Raw genomic sequence first — 14,075 nt, forward strand, 5'->3', positions numbered from 1 at the left:
CTGTGTCTGTGAGCAGCCTGTGTCTGTGTCTGTGTCTGTGTGTCTGTGTCTGTGTCTGTGCCTGTGAGCAGCCTGTGTCTGTGTCTGTGTCTGTGTGTCTGTGTCTGTGTCTGTGTCTGTGAGCAGCCTGTGTCTGTGTCTGTGTCTGTGTGTCTGTGTCTGTGTCTGTGTCTGTGAGCAGCCTGTGTCTGTGTCTGTGTCTGTGTGTCTGTGTCTGTCTGTGTCTGTGCCTGTGTCTGTGTCTGTGTGTCTGTGTCTGTGTCTGTGCCTGTGCCTGTGTCTGTGTCTGTGTCTGTGTCTGTGAGCGGCCTGTGTCTGTGTCTGTGTCTGTGTCTGTGTCTGTGAGCGGCCTGTGTCTGTGTCTGTGTCTGTGCCTGTGTCTGTGTCTGTGTCTGTGTCTGTCTGTGTGTCTGTGTCTGTGTCTGTGCCTGTGCCTGTGTCTGTGTCTGTGTCTGTGTCTGTGTCTGTGTCTGTGTCTGTGTCTGTGTCTGTGTCTGTGAGCGGCCTGTGTCTGTGTCTGTGTGTCTGTGTCTGTGTGTCTGTGTCTGTGAGCTGCCTGTGTCTGTGTCTGTGTCTGTGAGCGGCCTGTGTCTGTGTCTGTGTCTGTGTCTGTGTCTGTGTCTGTGAGCGGCCTGTGTCTGTGTCTGTGTCTGTGTCTGTGTCTGTGTCTGTGAGCTGCCTGTGTCTGTGTCTGTGTCTGTGTCTGTGTCTGTGTCTGTGTCTGTGAGCGGCCTGTGTCTGTGTCTGTGTCTGTGTCTGTGTCTGTGAGCTGCCTGTGTCTGTGTCTGTGTCTGTGTCTGTGTCTGTGTCTGTGAGCGGCCTGTGTCTGTGTCTGTGTCTGTGTCTGTGTCTGTGTCTGTGTGTCTGTGTCTGTGTCTGTGTCTGTGTCTGTGTCTGTGAGCGGCCTGTGTCTGTGTCTGTGTCTGTGTCTGTGTCTGTGAGCGGCCTGTGTCTGTGTCTGTGTCTGTGTCTGTGTCTGTGTCTGTGAGCGGTCTGTGTCTGTGTCTGTGTCTGTGTCTGTGTCTGTGTCTGTGTCTGTGAGCGGCCTGTGTCTGTGTCTGTGTCTGTGTCTGTCTGTGAGCGGCCTGTGTCTGTGTCTGTGTCTGTGTCTGTGTCTGTGTCTGTGAGCGGCCTGTGTCTGTGTCTGTGTCTGTGTCTGTGTCTGTGAGCTGCCTGTGTCTGTGTCTGTGTCTGTGTCTGTGTTTGTGTCTGTGTCTGTGTCTGTGTCTGTGTCTGTGAGCGGCCTGTGTCTGTGTCTGTGTCTGTGTCTGTGTCTGTGAGCGGCCTGTGTCTGTGTCTGTGTCTGTGTCTGTGAGCGGCCTGTGTCTGTGTCTGTGTCTGTGTCTGTGTCTGTGTCTGTGTCTGTGTCTGTGTTTGTGTCTGTGTCTGTGTCTGTGTCTGTGTCTGTGTCTGTGAGCGGCCTCTGTCTGTCTGTGAGCGGCGGGGGACCCGTAGGGGGGTCAGGGCAGCAGGTAAACCTGAGGATGCTGTCCCGGCGGCTGCCGCTTTGTGGACGTCCGCATTGACACGCGTCGGAAGTGTCAGAGGTGGACAAGAACCAGCGGGCTCACTCTCACATAAATATTTTCCCACAAAAGATACTTTTTAATATTTGTATTGATTTCAGAGAGGAAGGAAGAGGGAGAGACAGAAACGTCCATGATGAGCGAGAATCATGGTCCGGCCGCCTCCTGCACGCCCCCTACTGGGGATGGAACCCAAAACCCGGGCCTGTGCCCTGACTGAGAATCGAACCGTGACCTCCTGGTTCATAGATCGATGCTCAGCCCACTGAACCACACCAGCCCGGCACAAATAGCTATTTTAAAGGCTTTCTCTGAGATTAAAGAGATACGTATGAAAAGCATCAGAACACTCACATTACATTTATTCATCTGTACCCCTTCGGTCGGTACCTCCTGACGCCTCGCTGTGAAGTAACTACAGGGACCTCTCCCCGTCCCGGGCCAGCTGTGTTTTACTGTCCCGCTGTCTGGCTGCCCTGTCTCACACTCTTCTGGGACCGGAATCCTCACAGTCTAGCTGTTTATTGCCAACTCCATAGTTAAAGAGATTCAGCGCTCAGACCTGCTTGTTCTGCTATTTTGTTTTTTAATGTTTTTCTCAGTTACCATTGATGTTCACTGTGGTGTGAGCTTCAGGGCCGTGTTCCTGTCTATTTCAGTGATCTCGTCATTGCCTGGACTTCACAGTCACGCAACCTTTTTCAGGAAAATCCGATAGGCTTGTGCGTGCGCCGCCGTCCTGTGCTTGCAGACCTGGAGAGCCCGTGGCCGCGGGGGACCCTCCTGGGTGGCGGCGGGGGACCCTCTGTGTCCCCGAGAGCCTCTCAGAACTCGCCCCGAGGAGGATGGCGGGATCGTCTCCTCCCGAAATGCCGCAAGAGCCCTTTCCGTAGCCTTAGAGTTCAGCAGAGGCTGTGACCAGGTTATGATGATCTCTGAACGCATAATAATCTGGCCACTCAGAATATATATATACTAGAGGCCCGGTGCACGAAATGCGTGCATGGGATAGGGGGTGTCCCTCAGCCCAGCCTGCACCCTCTCCAATCTGGGACCCCTCGAGGGATGTCCGACTGCCCGTTTAGGCCCGATCCCACCGGGCAGTTGGACATCCCTCTCACAATCCAGGACTGCTGGCTCCCAACTGCTCACCTGCCTGCCTTCCTGATTGCCCCTAACCGCTTCTGCCTGCCAGCCTGATCACCCCCTAACCACTCCCCTGCCAGCCTGATTGATGTCTAACTGCTCCCCTGCCAGCCTGTTTGCCCCAACTTCCCTCCTCTGCTGGCCTGGTCACCCCTAACTGACATCCCCTGCTGGCCTGGTCACCCCTAACTGCCCTCCCCTGCAGGCTTGATTGCCTCCAACTGCCCTCCCTTGCAGGCCTGGTCCCTCCCAACTGCCCTCTCCTGCTGGCCATCTGTGGTGGCCATCTTGTGTCCACATGGGGGCAGGATCTTTGACCACATGTGGGCAGCCATCTTGTGTGTTGGAGTGATGGTCAATCTGCATATTACTCTTTTATTAGATAGGATAGAGGCCTGGTGCATGGGTGGGGGCCAGCTGGTTTGCCCTGAAGGGTGTCCCGGATCAGGGTGGAGGTTCCCTTGGGGCATGGGGCGGCCTGGGCGAGGGGCCTGTGGTGGTTTGCAGGCCGGCCACACCCCCCAGCGACCCAAGCGGAGGCCCTGGTATCTGGGGTTTATTTATCTTCTACAATTGAAACTTTGTAGCCTGGAGCAGAGCCAAGCCTTGTGCTCACTCCATGGTGGCAGCCATTTCTGTGGCGATTTATTTTTGTTCTATAATTGAAACTTTGTAGCCTTAAGCGGAGGCTTGGGCCGGCCAGAGTGTGCGGAAAGCTTGGATTCCTCCATTGCCAGGGAAACCCAAGCCTCCCTCCTGCTCTTTCCATGGCTGCAGTCATCTTGGTTGGGTTAATTAGCATACTCGCTCCTGAATGGCTGGTGGGCATGGCTTGTGGGTGTAGCGGAGTGATGGTTAATTTGCATATCACTCTTTTATTAGATAGTATATTAGAGGCCCGGTGCATGAATTCGTGCATGGGTGGGGTCCAGCCAGCCTGGCCAGGGGGAGGGGACATGGGGCGTGACATGGAGCTTTGCACTCTGGGTTAAAACCTCCCAACCCGTGGACATGGGGACTCCTGCTTTCCCCTTACTTCCGGGAAATTCTCTTCTCTAAGGGCATCTTGTTCCCTCCATGCGGTCTCTCAGGGACACCGCTGTCCTCCGTCAGCTCCATGTCTGTTAGGACGTCACGCCTCTTCGTGTCTGCGCGGATTCCCTGGGACGTGCTTCTCCCTGCCCGTGACTGCTCTGGGCGCCGTCTGCTCGGTTCCTGGCGACCTCGAACCACGTACTGACGCTGAGGCAAGGCAGTCAGGATGTCTTCGGGGCCCGGACCGCAGCTCCTTCTTCGCCGCATCCTGTTGCTTTGACAATCTGTCTTCCAGGATCTCTCTGGGTCCATGTCACGCAGCCTCGACGAGCCGCTTCCTCTCTTCTCTGAATTGAGCCTCTCCCAGGCCAGCTCGCTCCGTGGGCCTGTGGCTTCCTCTCTCCCTTTGAGGCGTTCTCACAGAAAGCTTTCATCTCCTTGTTCTTGTCGGGCTGGTACAGATCGACTGATGGTCCAACATCCTTCCCACTGTACCCGAGGCTTCTTTTTTTCCTGTGAGAGCCGTCTGTCGGCTTCTCTAAATCTTGAAAGAATGCCAAGGGTGGGTGGGGAGTCGGGAGGCCGAGTGTAGCTGTTGTTAAAGGCTGTCTCTTTTATAGACACACTGAGTGGCCAGATGATGATGATCTCTGAACACATAATAATCTGGCCACTCAGTGTGTGTGTGTGTGTGTGTGTGTGTGTGTGTGTATATATATGTATATATGTATATATATATATATATATATATATATTATATTAGAGGCCCGGTGCATGAATTCATGCATGGATGGGGTCCGGCCAGCCTGGCCAGGGGGAGGGGACATGGGTGGTTGGCCGGCCTACCTGCTGGTCGAACTCCTGGTCAAGGGGACAATTTGTATATTAGCCTTTTATTCTATAGGATATACACTGAGTGGCCAGATTATTACATGTTCAGAGATCATCGTAATCTGACCACTCAGTGTATATATCTATGTTTTTGTTGGCTTTCTTTTTAGAGAGAGAGGAAGGGAGAGGGATGGATGAGAGAGAAACATCATCGACTGGCTGCCTCCGGCACGCCCCCCAGAAGGGGTCAAACCCATAACCTGGGCCTGTGCCCTGACCAGGAATCGAACCTGCGGCCTCTTGGTTTCGGGGTCGATGCACAACTGCTGAGCCACACCGGCCGGGCTGGAAGCCGATCTCCCGGCTCGTTCCGCTCGGGCTGGGATGGGCTAAACGCCCGAAACGCCTGTCCGGGCCCTGGTTGGGGCGGCTTCCCATCCCCGGGCGTGGGCCCCTCCGCGCAGGGGGCCCTCAGGCTCCCCGCCCGGGCACCTTCCCACGGCGGAGTGGCGCTGTGTTTGATCCAAGTGGAGGGAAGCCCTGCTGCCCGGAGGCTGTGCTGGCGCGGGGTCTGGGGGTGCCGAGGGGCCTGGGGTGCCGAGGGGCCTGGGGGCGCCGAGGGGCCTGGGGGCGCCGAGGGGTCTGGGGGCGCCGAGGGGCCTGGGGGTGCCGAGGGGTCTGGGGTTGCTGAGGGGCCTGGGGGTGCCGAGGGGCCTGGGGGTGCCGAGGGACCTGGGGGCGCCGAGGGGTCTTGGGGTGCCGAGAGCTGGCGTGGTTCCCACGGAAGTGAGGTCGGTGGCCGGCCAGGGTTCTCTCCTTGTCCTTGACTTTCCCAAATGCGGTTTCCTTAGGGCGCGCCTCTCCCCCGGCCGCCCGAGTGGATTTGAGGGAAGAGGGGTTCTGAGGGCTGTTTCATACGCCACCATCTTCTGAAACGTGTGTGTCCCCCACGCCCATCTGTGGTTGACACTGGGCGTTAAAACAAGCGATTTCGCTGGAGCCCAGGAAACCAGAGCCCTGCCCGTGGGGAGGAGCAGGGCGCTGGGAGGGACGCTTCCTTCTTGGGGGGCCACAGGCGCTTTACGTTTATTAGACTTGTCCGCAGGGCCCGCCCCCTCCCCGCCCTCCCACCCCCTGTCCCCCCCCTCCCCGCCCTCCCACCCCCTGTCCCCCCATCCCCCCCCTCTCCCCCCCAGATCGAGGGAAGGCTGGGCGTGAGCCCGAGCGGCCACATCCTGTCCTGGGGAGAGGGTGACGACCTTTAGCACCTCAGCCCCAGCGCAGGGGGCAGTCGTGGTTTGCGTCCCGCTGTCCTCCCTCCGCTGGGCTCTGAGGGGGAAGCGGCACCTTTGTGCCCCTCGCCCCTGGCACGGCAGCCGTGCTGGCCGGTGTCTGCGGAGGGGGTGCCTGGCCCGCCTGGCGCATGGTCAGGGCCTGTGCCTCCCTGACACCCGCCCCCCCGCCCCCCGTGTGTGAAAACGAGCGGAAGCCAAGCCGTCATGTGACACCTGTCCGTTCAGAGCGAGAAACGAGACCCTAGACACTTGGAGGGCTGAGCCCGGCTCCTGGGCCGTCACCGATGGCCACGGGGTTTTGTAAAGAGTTATTAGTGCCCTGGCCCGTTTCCTCAGGGGGTAGAGCGCCGGCCTGCGGACCAAAGGGTCCCGGGTTCGATTCCAGTCAAGGGCACGTACCTCGGTGGCAGGCTCCTCCCCGGCCCGGGTGCCGGTCAGGGTGTGTGCAGGGGGCACCCCGTCGGTGTGTCTCTCTCACATCCCTGTTTCTCTCTCTGTCTCTCCCCTTCCCACTCTCTAAAAATCAATGGAAAACATCCTCGGGCAGGGATTTTAAAAAGAACAAATAACAGGAATTATTAGCAAGTCTGCGAACTGTGGGGGGTCTGGGCGTAGTTGGTCCTGTGGCCCAGGTCTGGCGGGAGACCTGGGTGTGGGGCGTCAGCGTGGGAGGTCGGGGCCTCCTCCCGCCCCTCCCTCCACCCGCACCGTCAGCCATTGCCTGGGACTCCTGGGAGGCTGAGTGAGCGCCTCCTCGTCCCCCCCCCCCCCCCCCCCCCCCCGGCCTGGTCTTCCCTGGGGACTCGAGGGCTTTCTTCCTTCAGCCTCAGTGGCTCCAGCCGTCCGCTGGACCAAGCCTCTGCGGGGTCTAGCCCTGCCCCCCGAGCCGGCGCTGTGCCCCCCACCCTGTGCCCAGGGCTCTCGCCTCACGACCATCACCCGCCCCCCGAGCTCCAAGCTCCTCCTGACCTGGCTCCTCTTGCTGCTCTCCCTGTGGGACCCAGAGCCTCTCGCTGGCTGAGCACCCCCCGCCGGAGCCTCCTTTGTCCTCAGAGGACGCGAGATGCTTCGGGGTCCCCCCACCTACCCCCCACCCCCGCCCCGTCCCTCTGTGCTGCGACGACGGGGACCATTGTTGCTGGCTCGCCTCACTGTCCGGCGGTGGGTCCGTAGGAGCTGTTCCGGGAGGGTGTGTTGAGGAAGGAAAGGGGGTGGGGTTGATGCAAATGCGTCCCACACGCCTGGCGGCCTCGCGCACTCAGCCCGTGAGCTGACCGCCTGGAGGGGAGCAGTCCCGGCCTGACAGGGGCTGTGGCCCGGGACCCGCCGCGGCCCGGCTCCGTGCAGAGAGCACAGCCATGTACCCGAGGTGTCCTCCCAGGAAGTGCTTTACTTCTCCATGGAAACGTTCGCCGAGGCCGGACGCAGGCTCCGGCTCTCGTGGGAAGGGGCTCCTGCAGGCGGAGCTCAGACGTGCGTGGCCGTGGCAGCGCGTCTCGTGGCCGGTCACGGGGAGTGGCCCCGGGGCGTCTCCTACTCAGCCACCTTCCCCACGGAGCGCGGTCTGCTGCCGGCTCTCCGTCCCCGTGGCGCCCGGTCCAGGGCGGCGGCAGAGGGAGAGGCCGCGGAGTCCAGTGAAGGGCGCGGGGCGTGGGGTCCCGGTGAGGGGCGCGGGGCGCGTGGTCCCGGTGAGGGGCACAGGGCATGGGGCACGGGGTCCCGGTGAGGGGCGCGGGGTCCCGGTGAGGGGCGCGGGGTCCCGGTGAGGGGCGCGGGGCGCGGGTAGGTCTGAGGGCGCCATCGGCGTGCAGAGGAATGCCCCATTCCATGCACAGCGCGTGCGGGTCTCTCCCCGATGATAACTCCGCCCGGACGTCAGGCTCCGGGTCTGAGCACGGCACGCCGCCCTCGCTCAGAGAAGTGCGTGGCTCACTGTGCGAAAGGCCACGTCGTCGCCTAGTGGGTTAAACGGGTTTGTGGCGAGTTACACGTCACTCAGGCACATGCTGAACGTACCTCAGGCGACGTGCAGCTCCCGTGTAGCCGTGTCAGTGACACGGAGTTCTGCGTGGAGAAGACGGCCCGTTCAGTCCGTTCACACCTGTGCCTTCCGTGGACGGCACCGCTCCGTTCCCCGGCTCACTCCCTCGCGTGCCCCCGGGATTCCCCTAAACCCACCCCAGGGCAGCTGTGCCGGGCGCCCAGAGGCAGATCCCCCGCCCCTACCCCCCCCCCCCCGGGCTGGGCTCCGGGCTGTGGGCCCCGGTGACGACCGGCCGCCGCCCGGCCCGCCTCGCTGACCGCCTCCTCCCACAGGGGACAAGTGCCTGCCGGACGCGCCCTACGACGGCGGCAGCGGCTACGAGAAGGAGCACGAGCTGATGCAGACGCACGTGATGGACCAGGCCATCAACAACGCCATCAGCTACCTGGGCGCCGAGTCCCTGCGCCCGCTGGTGCAGACGCCCCCGGGCGGGGCCGAGGGGGGCCCGGTCCTCAGCCCCCTGTACCCGCTGCACAAGCCGCCGGGGGAGGGCGCCGCGCGGGCCGGCCTGTCGGCGCAGGACAGCGCCGTGGAGAACCTGCTGCTGCTGTGCAAGGCCAAGTCCCTGTCCTCCGAGCGGGAGGCCTCGCCCAGCCACAGCGGCCACGGCTCCACCGACACGGAGAGCAACGAGGAGCCCCGGCCCGGCCTCCTCTACCTCAGCCACGGCGCCCACGCCCGCAACGGGCTGGCCATCAAGGAGGAGCTGCCCGCCTACGAGGTGCTGCGGGCCGGCTCCGAGGGCGCGCAGGACGCCCTCCGCGTGGTGGGCGCGGGCGGGGAGCCGCTCAGGGCCTACAAGTGCGAACACTGCCGCGTGCTGTTCCTCGACCACGTCATGTACACCATCCACATGGGCTGCCACGGCTTCCGCGACCCCTTCGAGTGCAACATGTGCGGCTACCACAGCCAGGACAGGTACGAGTTCTCCTCCCACATCACGCGGGGCGAGCACCGCTACCACCCGAGCTAAGGCAGCGTGGACGGACCGACCGGACGCGGGCTCGCCTTCCCAGGGGCGCCCTCCTCTGCGTGCGCGTGTTTTAAGCTGGCTGGGAATGTGATTCGTGGGAGGCAGCCCAGGGCATGTCTCTCGCACATCGCACCACGGCGTTGTTTCTCTCTCTCCCCCCGCCCCCGCCCCCGCCCCCGACTTCACTCTCTCCAAAAAAATCCATGGAAGTAATACCCTCGGGTGAGGATTAACCAAAAAAAAAAAAAGGACGGAGCCCACAGAGATGGCCTCCCGTGCAGGGCCCTCTGCACAGCACGGCGGGGCGCGCTGAAGCTGGCAATAGCGCCACGGGCACCTGGGGGCGGCACGCCTCCCCCCCGGCCTGTGCGCTGCGCAGTCCCGTGCCCTGTGCCCAGCGGCCCCGCAGGCGCTCGGCGGGAGCTCTTTCCCAGAGGCCTCGGCCGAGGCCGACCCAGAACTGGACGCCGCCCTGTGCTCGACGCTCCCCGCCCCCTCCTGCCTTTTCCAGCCGATGGGCTTTCCAGACACCCTCCTTCTCAGAGGTTTACATTGGATCTCCGTTCTCTCTGAAACATGGTATTTAAGTAAGGTTTCCTAGGTTGGCGACGGGTGATTAAATTATGTCTGCCGGGCGGCCACGTCTGGACCTAAAGCTCAGGCCTCCCTCAGCCAGGGAGCCGGCCCTGGCATGCCCTCCGCCTTCTCCTTCTGTGGCTTGTCCTGTTGGATGGGGCGGGTGTGTGTCTCGGGTTCCTACTCGCTCCCTGGGTTTAAAATAAACGTCAGATGGCCCGGCCGGCGTGGCTCAGCGGTTGAGGGCCGACCTGTGAACCAGGAGGTCACGGTTGGATTCCCGGTCAGGGCACAGGCCTGGGTTGCAGGCTCAATTTCCAGTGTGGGGCGTGCAGGAGGCAGCCCATCCATGATTCTCTCTCATCATTGATGTCTCTCTCTCTCTCTCTCTCTCTCTCTCTCTCCTCCCTTCCTCTCTGACATCAATAAGAATATATTTTTTAAAAATGAATAAACCCCAGGGGAAGGAGGGTTGCAGGCCACAGGCCACACTGTTGATATGCGGAGAATCCGCCATTCGGCCTCACTGGCCTCCCCGCCCCGGCTTCCCTGGTGCAGAAAGCCTGCACCTGCCCCCGGCCAGGTCCCCCCGGCCCGGGGAGAAGGGTGGGGTCGTGGCTTTAACAGTGAAGGGCTGACCCAGCCCCAGTCGCTTCGGGTACCAGCCTGTCCCACGTCCAGCGTGGACGCGGCCGCATCACGAAACCGGAGTGTTCCCTGGGAAACAGAGACTGGGACGGAGCTGTGAGTCTGTTTTGTTCTGTTTTGTTTTGTTTTCCTATGTTTGTGCTTTTTTCCCCGGTTGGTGGCGACGGCATTGTCACTCTGATAGCAAAACATTGTCTTCTTCTCGGCAAAACAAGAATGAGGTGCGAGGTGAGGTGAAATGGCCCGGCAGCCAGGCCAGGAAGCAGGTGCCTTCCTCGCGCCTCGCGCCTCGGGTCCCAGCAGCCACGGAGGAACCGCCCTCCCATCTCCGCCTCCTCCGCGTGGCTGTGGGCTGTGGGCTGTTTCACTTTAAAATGAACCCAAAGCAGGTGGACTTCGGAAGCTCGCCGGCGGTGGGCGCCCTGTGCTCACTGGGGATGTGAGCCGAGTCCATCGGCAACATTGTTGCAGGGACTTCCTGATACACTTCCCTGCTGCGCGGCGAGGCCTGCCAGGCCCCCGAGGGGGGCCCCGTGCAGCCGGGGTCCGCAGCCGCCCGCCGCAGCTGCACGCACCGGACTGGAGTGAGGAAGCGGGGGGTCCCGCCCTGCCTCGCGGCGAGGTTAAATCATCCCGGCGGCTGGGCCCTGGAGGACCAGAGCCCCTTTTGTACACTTTTTGAGACGCCTCTTCTGTAGTCTTAGAACGAATAAACGCAGGAACGCTGTTGGCCTCATCGTGAAGTCCGCCTTGTCTAAGGGGAGGCGCTGCGCGTGGCGATCCCTGCGGACGCCATCCCGGGCAGCCTGCGTGCCACCAAGCGGGTGGCGGTCCCGCCGGCTGAGCGCCTCCTGCCCCCCGTGCTGGGCGTGGGGCCACGGGGGTGCATCACGGGGGGGGGGGGCAGGTGGCGGGCAACAGAAGTACATCGGCCCCGCCCAGCCCGCCGTGGCGGCTCCGGAGCGGCGGGCCCACGCCAGGGCGGAGGACGGTGACCGGTGCAGTGCCTGCCCCCGGGGGCTTCCCTCGCACGCACGCGGCGCGCTCAGCCGGGGCCAGGGTGCCCCAGGGCTGGCTCCGCCCCAGAAGGGCATGACCTCAAACACACGGTGGGGCAAAGCCTCCCTTTTGGAGAAATCGGCAGGTGTCGTGTGGGTTCAGGTCCAGACACAAGGAGCGAGTGCGCACGGCACAACATTGGGTCCAGACGGCGTGAAACGCTCATGAACCTTGGACGGCCGCCTGCGGAGCCGTGAGAATAAATGTCTGGTCCATGAGCTCCCGGCTGGTCTCCGATGGTGGTTAGGCCGCCCCAGGGCCCGGAGACGGAGCTCAGGGAGCGCCTGCCGCCCCAGCCTCTGGTTCAGCTGGTCCAGCCATTGTGCCCGGAGGATCCGGGAGGCCTTGGCCCCAAGCTTCAGACCCCGCACAGGCCGTCACTAGGAAAGGGGGGGCAGGGGGCTGGACGAGGAGCTGGTGGCGTTCAGCCGTGGAGAGAGGATAGAGACTTGAGAGTCACGGCCCGGGGGGGCTGTGACCCGTGTGGGGGTGCAGAGGACAGAGGGGCGGCGGCAGGCGACCTGGAGCAGCAGAGGCAGGAGCAACCCTGAGCGCCCTCTGCAGGAGAGGCCTTCGCCCCCACAGCCCAGGAGATGCGGGGGTGGGGGGGGAGGGGGGAGAAGGGGGCTGAGAAGAAGCCACTGGCAGGGCATCCGGGACACTTGCAGAGCCATTTGGGGAGGGCGTCCAGGGAGGGGCCAGAGGGGGCCCAGGCCGTGGTGGGCGGGTGGGCCGGGCCCCAGGGAAGCTGCGGGGGGCAAAGGGGAACTCCCCTCGCCGGGGCCCCGGCCTCCGCACGGACCTGCTGCTGCAGAAACGCCGGCTTCCGGTCGCATGTCCCTGGAGAGGAGGGGACACCGCCCTGTGAAGGCCCCTTGCTGTTTCCACTCGGGGGGAAGGCGGGGACAGGGCGAGGCCCCATCCGGAGCTCTGCCCCTGCGCGGCCCGCGTCCATCGGGGGCCGGTGGGCACCGGGGGGGGTCTGGGGGGCTGCTCCCCCCTCTCTGCTCCGGACCCATCCCCACCCCCACCGCCCAGCAGACGGTGGCAGGCCAGAAAGCAGACACGCCCACCACGGTCCCCACACGGGAAGGGCCCAGCGGCTGGGGAGGGATTTGCATAACGGGGATAATTTGGTACCAGCGCGGTCCTCACAGCCCAGGGCATGGATGGCGGTGCGGCCGACCAGTCTCACTTCCCCTTTCCCATGTGCTGTGGGGCCGGCCGAGGGGCGCTGGGCGTGTGAATTTTCCAGAGAGGTTCCGTCCCCGCCCGAACCAGCCAGGCCTCCCCACCCCTTCGAGGCCCGTCAGGGGCCCCGGGCCCCTGGCTCACGCTCCAGGCCCCTCCCCGCCTCGTTCTGACTCCCGTGGTCACCAAGCAGCGCCCTCCCCACTAGGGACGCCCCGGTAGCTCAGCTCGGCACCACGGGGGAGCGGGGAGCGGGGAGGGGGGGGTGCAGCTGTGCGGAGGCCGCTCACTAGGCCTCCAGGGCCTGTCACCACCTGTGACACATCAGCTGCCACGACGGCACCTGCAGAACCTTCCTCACACCGCGTCCCGGCTTCCTGTGGCACCGCGGGCCCAGCACACACGAAGGGCCGGGTTTCAGGGTCCTCTGCCCTCGGGACACCGCCCTTCACAGAGCCTGCCTGGGCCCCCCACCCACACCCAGCTCCCACCCATTTACGCCACCCCATTCCTTTTAAAATGGTTATTTCCAGGGGAAATAATCATCCTGTACGTCTCCCGGGAACAAGGGAATGGGCTTGTCTCTGAGCCAGGAATGCTGACACCATCGCTGACACCCAGAGGCCGGGAACCCGTTCCAGGGGCCAAGTTCAGGCTCCACATTTGCATCCAGCTGAGGCCAGAGCTGCAACCCAAGACAGCTTCCTGCCCCCATGACAATCCTCACTGAGGCTGCAGCCCTGGCCCAAAACAAACAGGCAGTGACCCTGGGATCCCCGTACCACACGGGCATTAAGCTTCTCCAAACATTAGGCTGAGCTTCTGATACCCTAACCTATACCCTAACCCTAACCCTAAATTTAATCACAACCCTAACCATAGTCCTAAACCTAAACCTAAATTTATTCACAGCCCTAATACTAACCCTAACCCAAGCCCTAACCCTAACCCTAACCTTAACCCTAACCCTAACCGTAACCCTAACCCTAACCCTAACCCTAGCCCTAACCCTAACCCTAGCCCTAACCCTAGCCCTAACCCTAACCCTAGCCCTAACCCTAACCCTAACCCTAACCCTAGCCCTAACCCTAGCCCTAGCCCTAACCCTAGCCCTAGCCCTAGCCCTAACCCTAACCCTAACCCTAGCCCTAACCCTAACCCTAGCCCTAATCCTAGCCCTAACCCTAACCCTAGCCCTAACCCTAACCCTAACCCTAACCCTAGCCCTAACCCTAGCCCTAGCCCTAACCCTAGCCCTAACCCTAGCCCTAACCCTAACCCTAACCCTAGCCCTAACCCTAGCCCTAACCCTAACCCTAACCCTAACCCTAACCCTAGCCCTAACCCTAGCCCTAACCCTAACCCACACCTATGCCTGGCTGGCTCTGAGCTCATCCAGAGCCGTGGTCGGCAAACTGCGGCCCGCGAGCCACATGCGGCTCTTTGGCCCCTTGAGTGTGGCTCTTCCACAAAACACCACGGCCCGGGCGAGTCTATTTTGAAGCAGTGGCGTTAGAAGAAGTTTGTTTAAAAAATGTGGCTCTCCAAAGAAATGTCAATCGTTGTCCTGTTGGTATTTGGCTCTGGTGACTGATGAGCTTGCCGACCCCTGACCCAGAGGCGGAGCCCTGTGCCTGGTTCTGGAGCCTGAGTGTGAGTCTGCATCGGCTCCAGGTGCCAAGTGGGGGCCACTCCTCCAGCAGTCTTTGGGACGGAAGTCTTGTCTTGGTCACCCCAAACCTCCACAGCAG

The 14,075-nt window shown here is 62.2% G+C and overlaps 1 protein-coding gene across 1 annotated transcript in view; it reads left to right on the forward strand.

Moving 5' to 3' along the window:
- IKZF1 (IKAROS family zinc finger 1) overlaps positions 1-8,941 on the forward strand; it is a 79,757-nt gene extending 70,816 nt beyond the window's left edge. The window contains exon 9 of the mRNA XM_054726563.1: positions 8,150-8,941. Coding sequence (XP_054582538.1) covers positions 8,150-8,850 — 701 coding nt within the window. The 3' untranslated portion in view covers positions 8,851-8,941. The remainder of the gene's footprint in view (positions 1-8,149) is intronic.
- Positions 8,942-14,075: the final 5,134 nt, after the last annotated feature.

Source organism: Eptesicus fuscus, chromosome 14 (assembly GCF_027574615.1).
Source record: "Eptesicus fuscus isolate TK198812 chromosome 14, DD_ASM_mEF_20220401, whole genome shotgun sequence".
Lineage (NCBI taxonomy): Eukaryota > Metazoa > Chordata > Mammalia > Chiroptera > Vespertilionidae > Eptesicus > Eptesicus fuscus.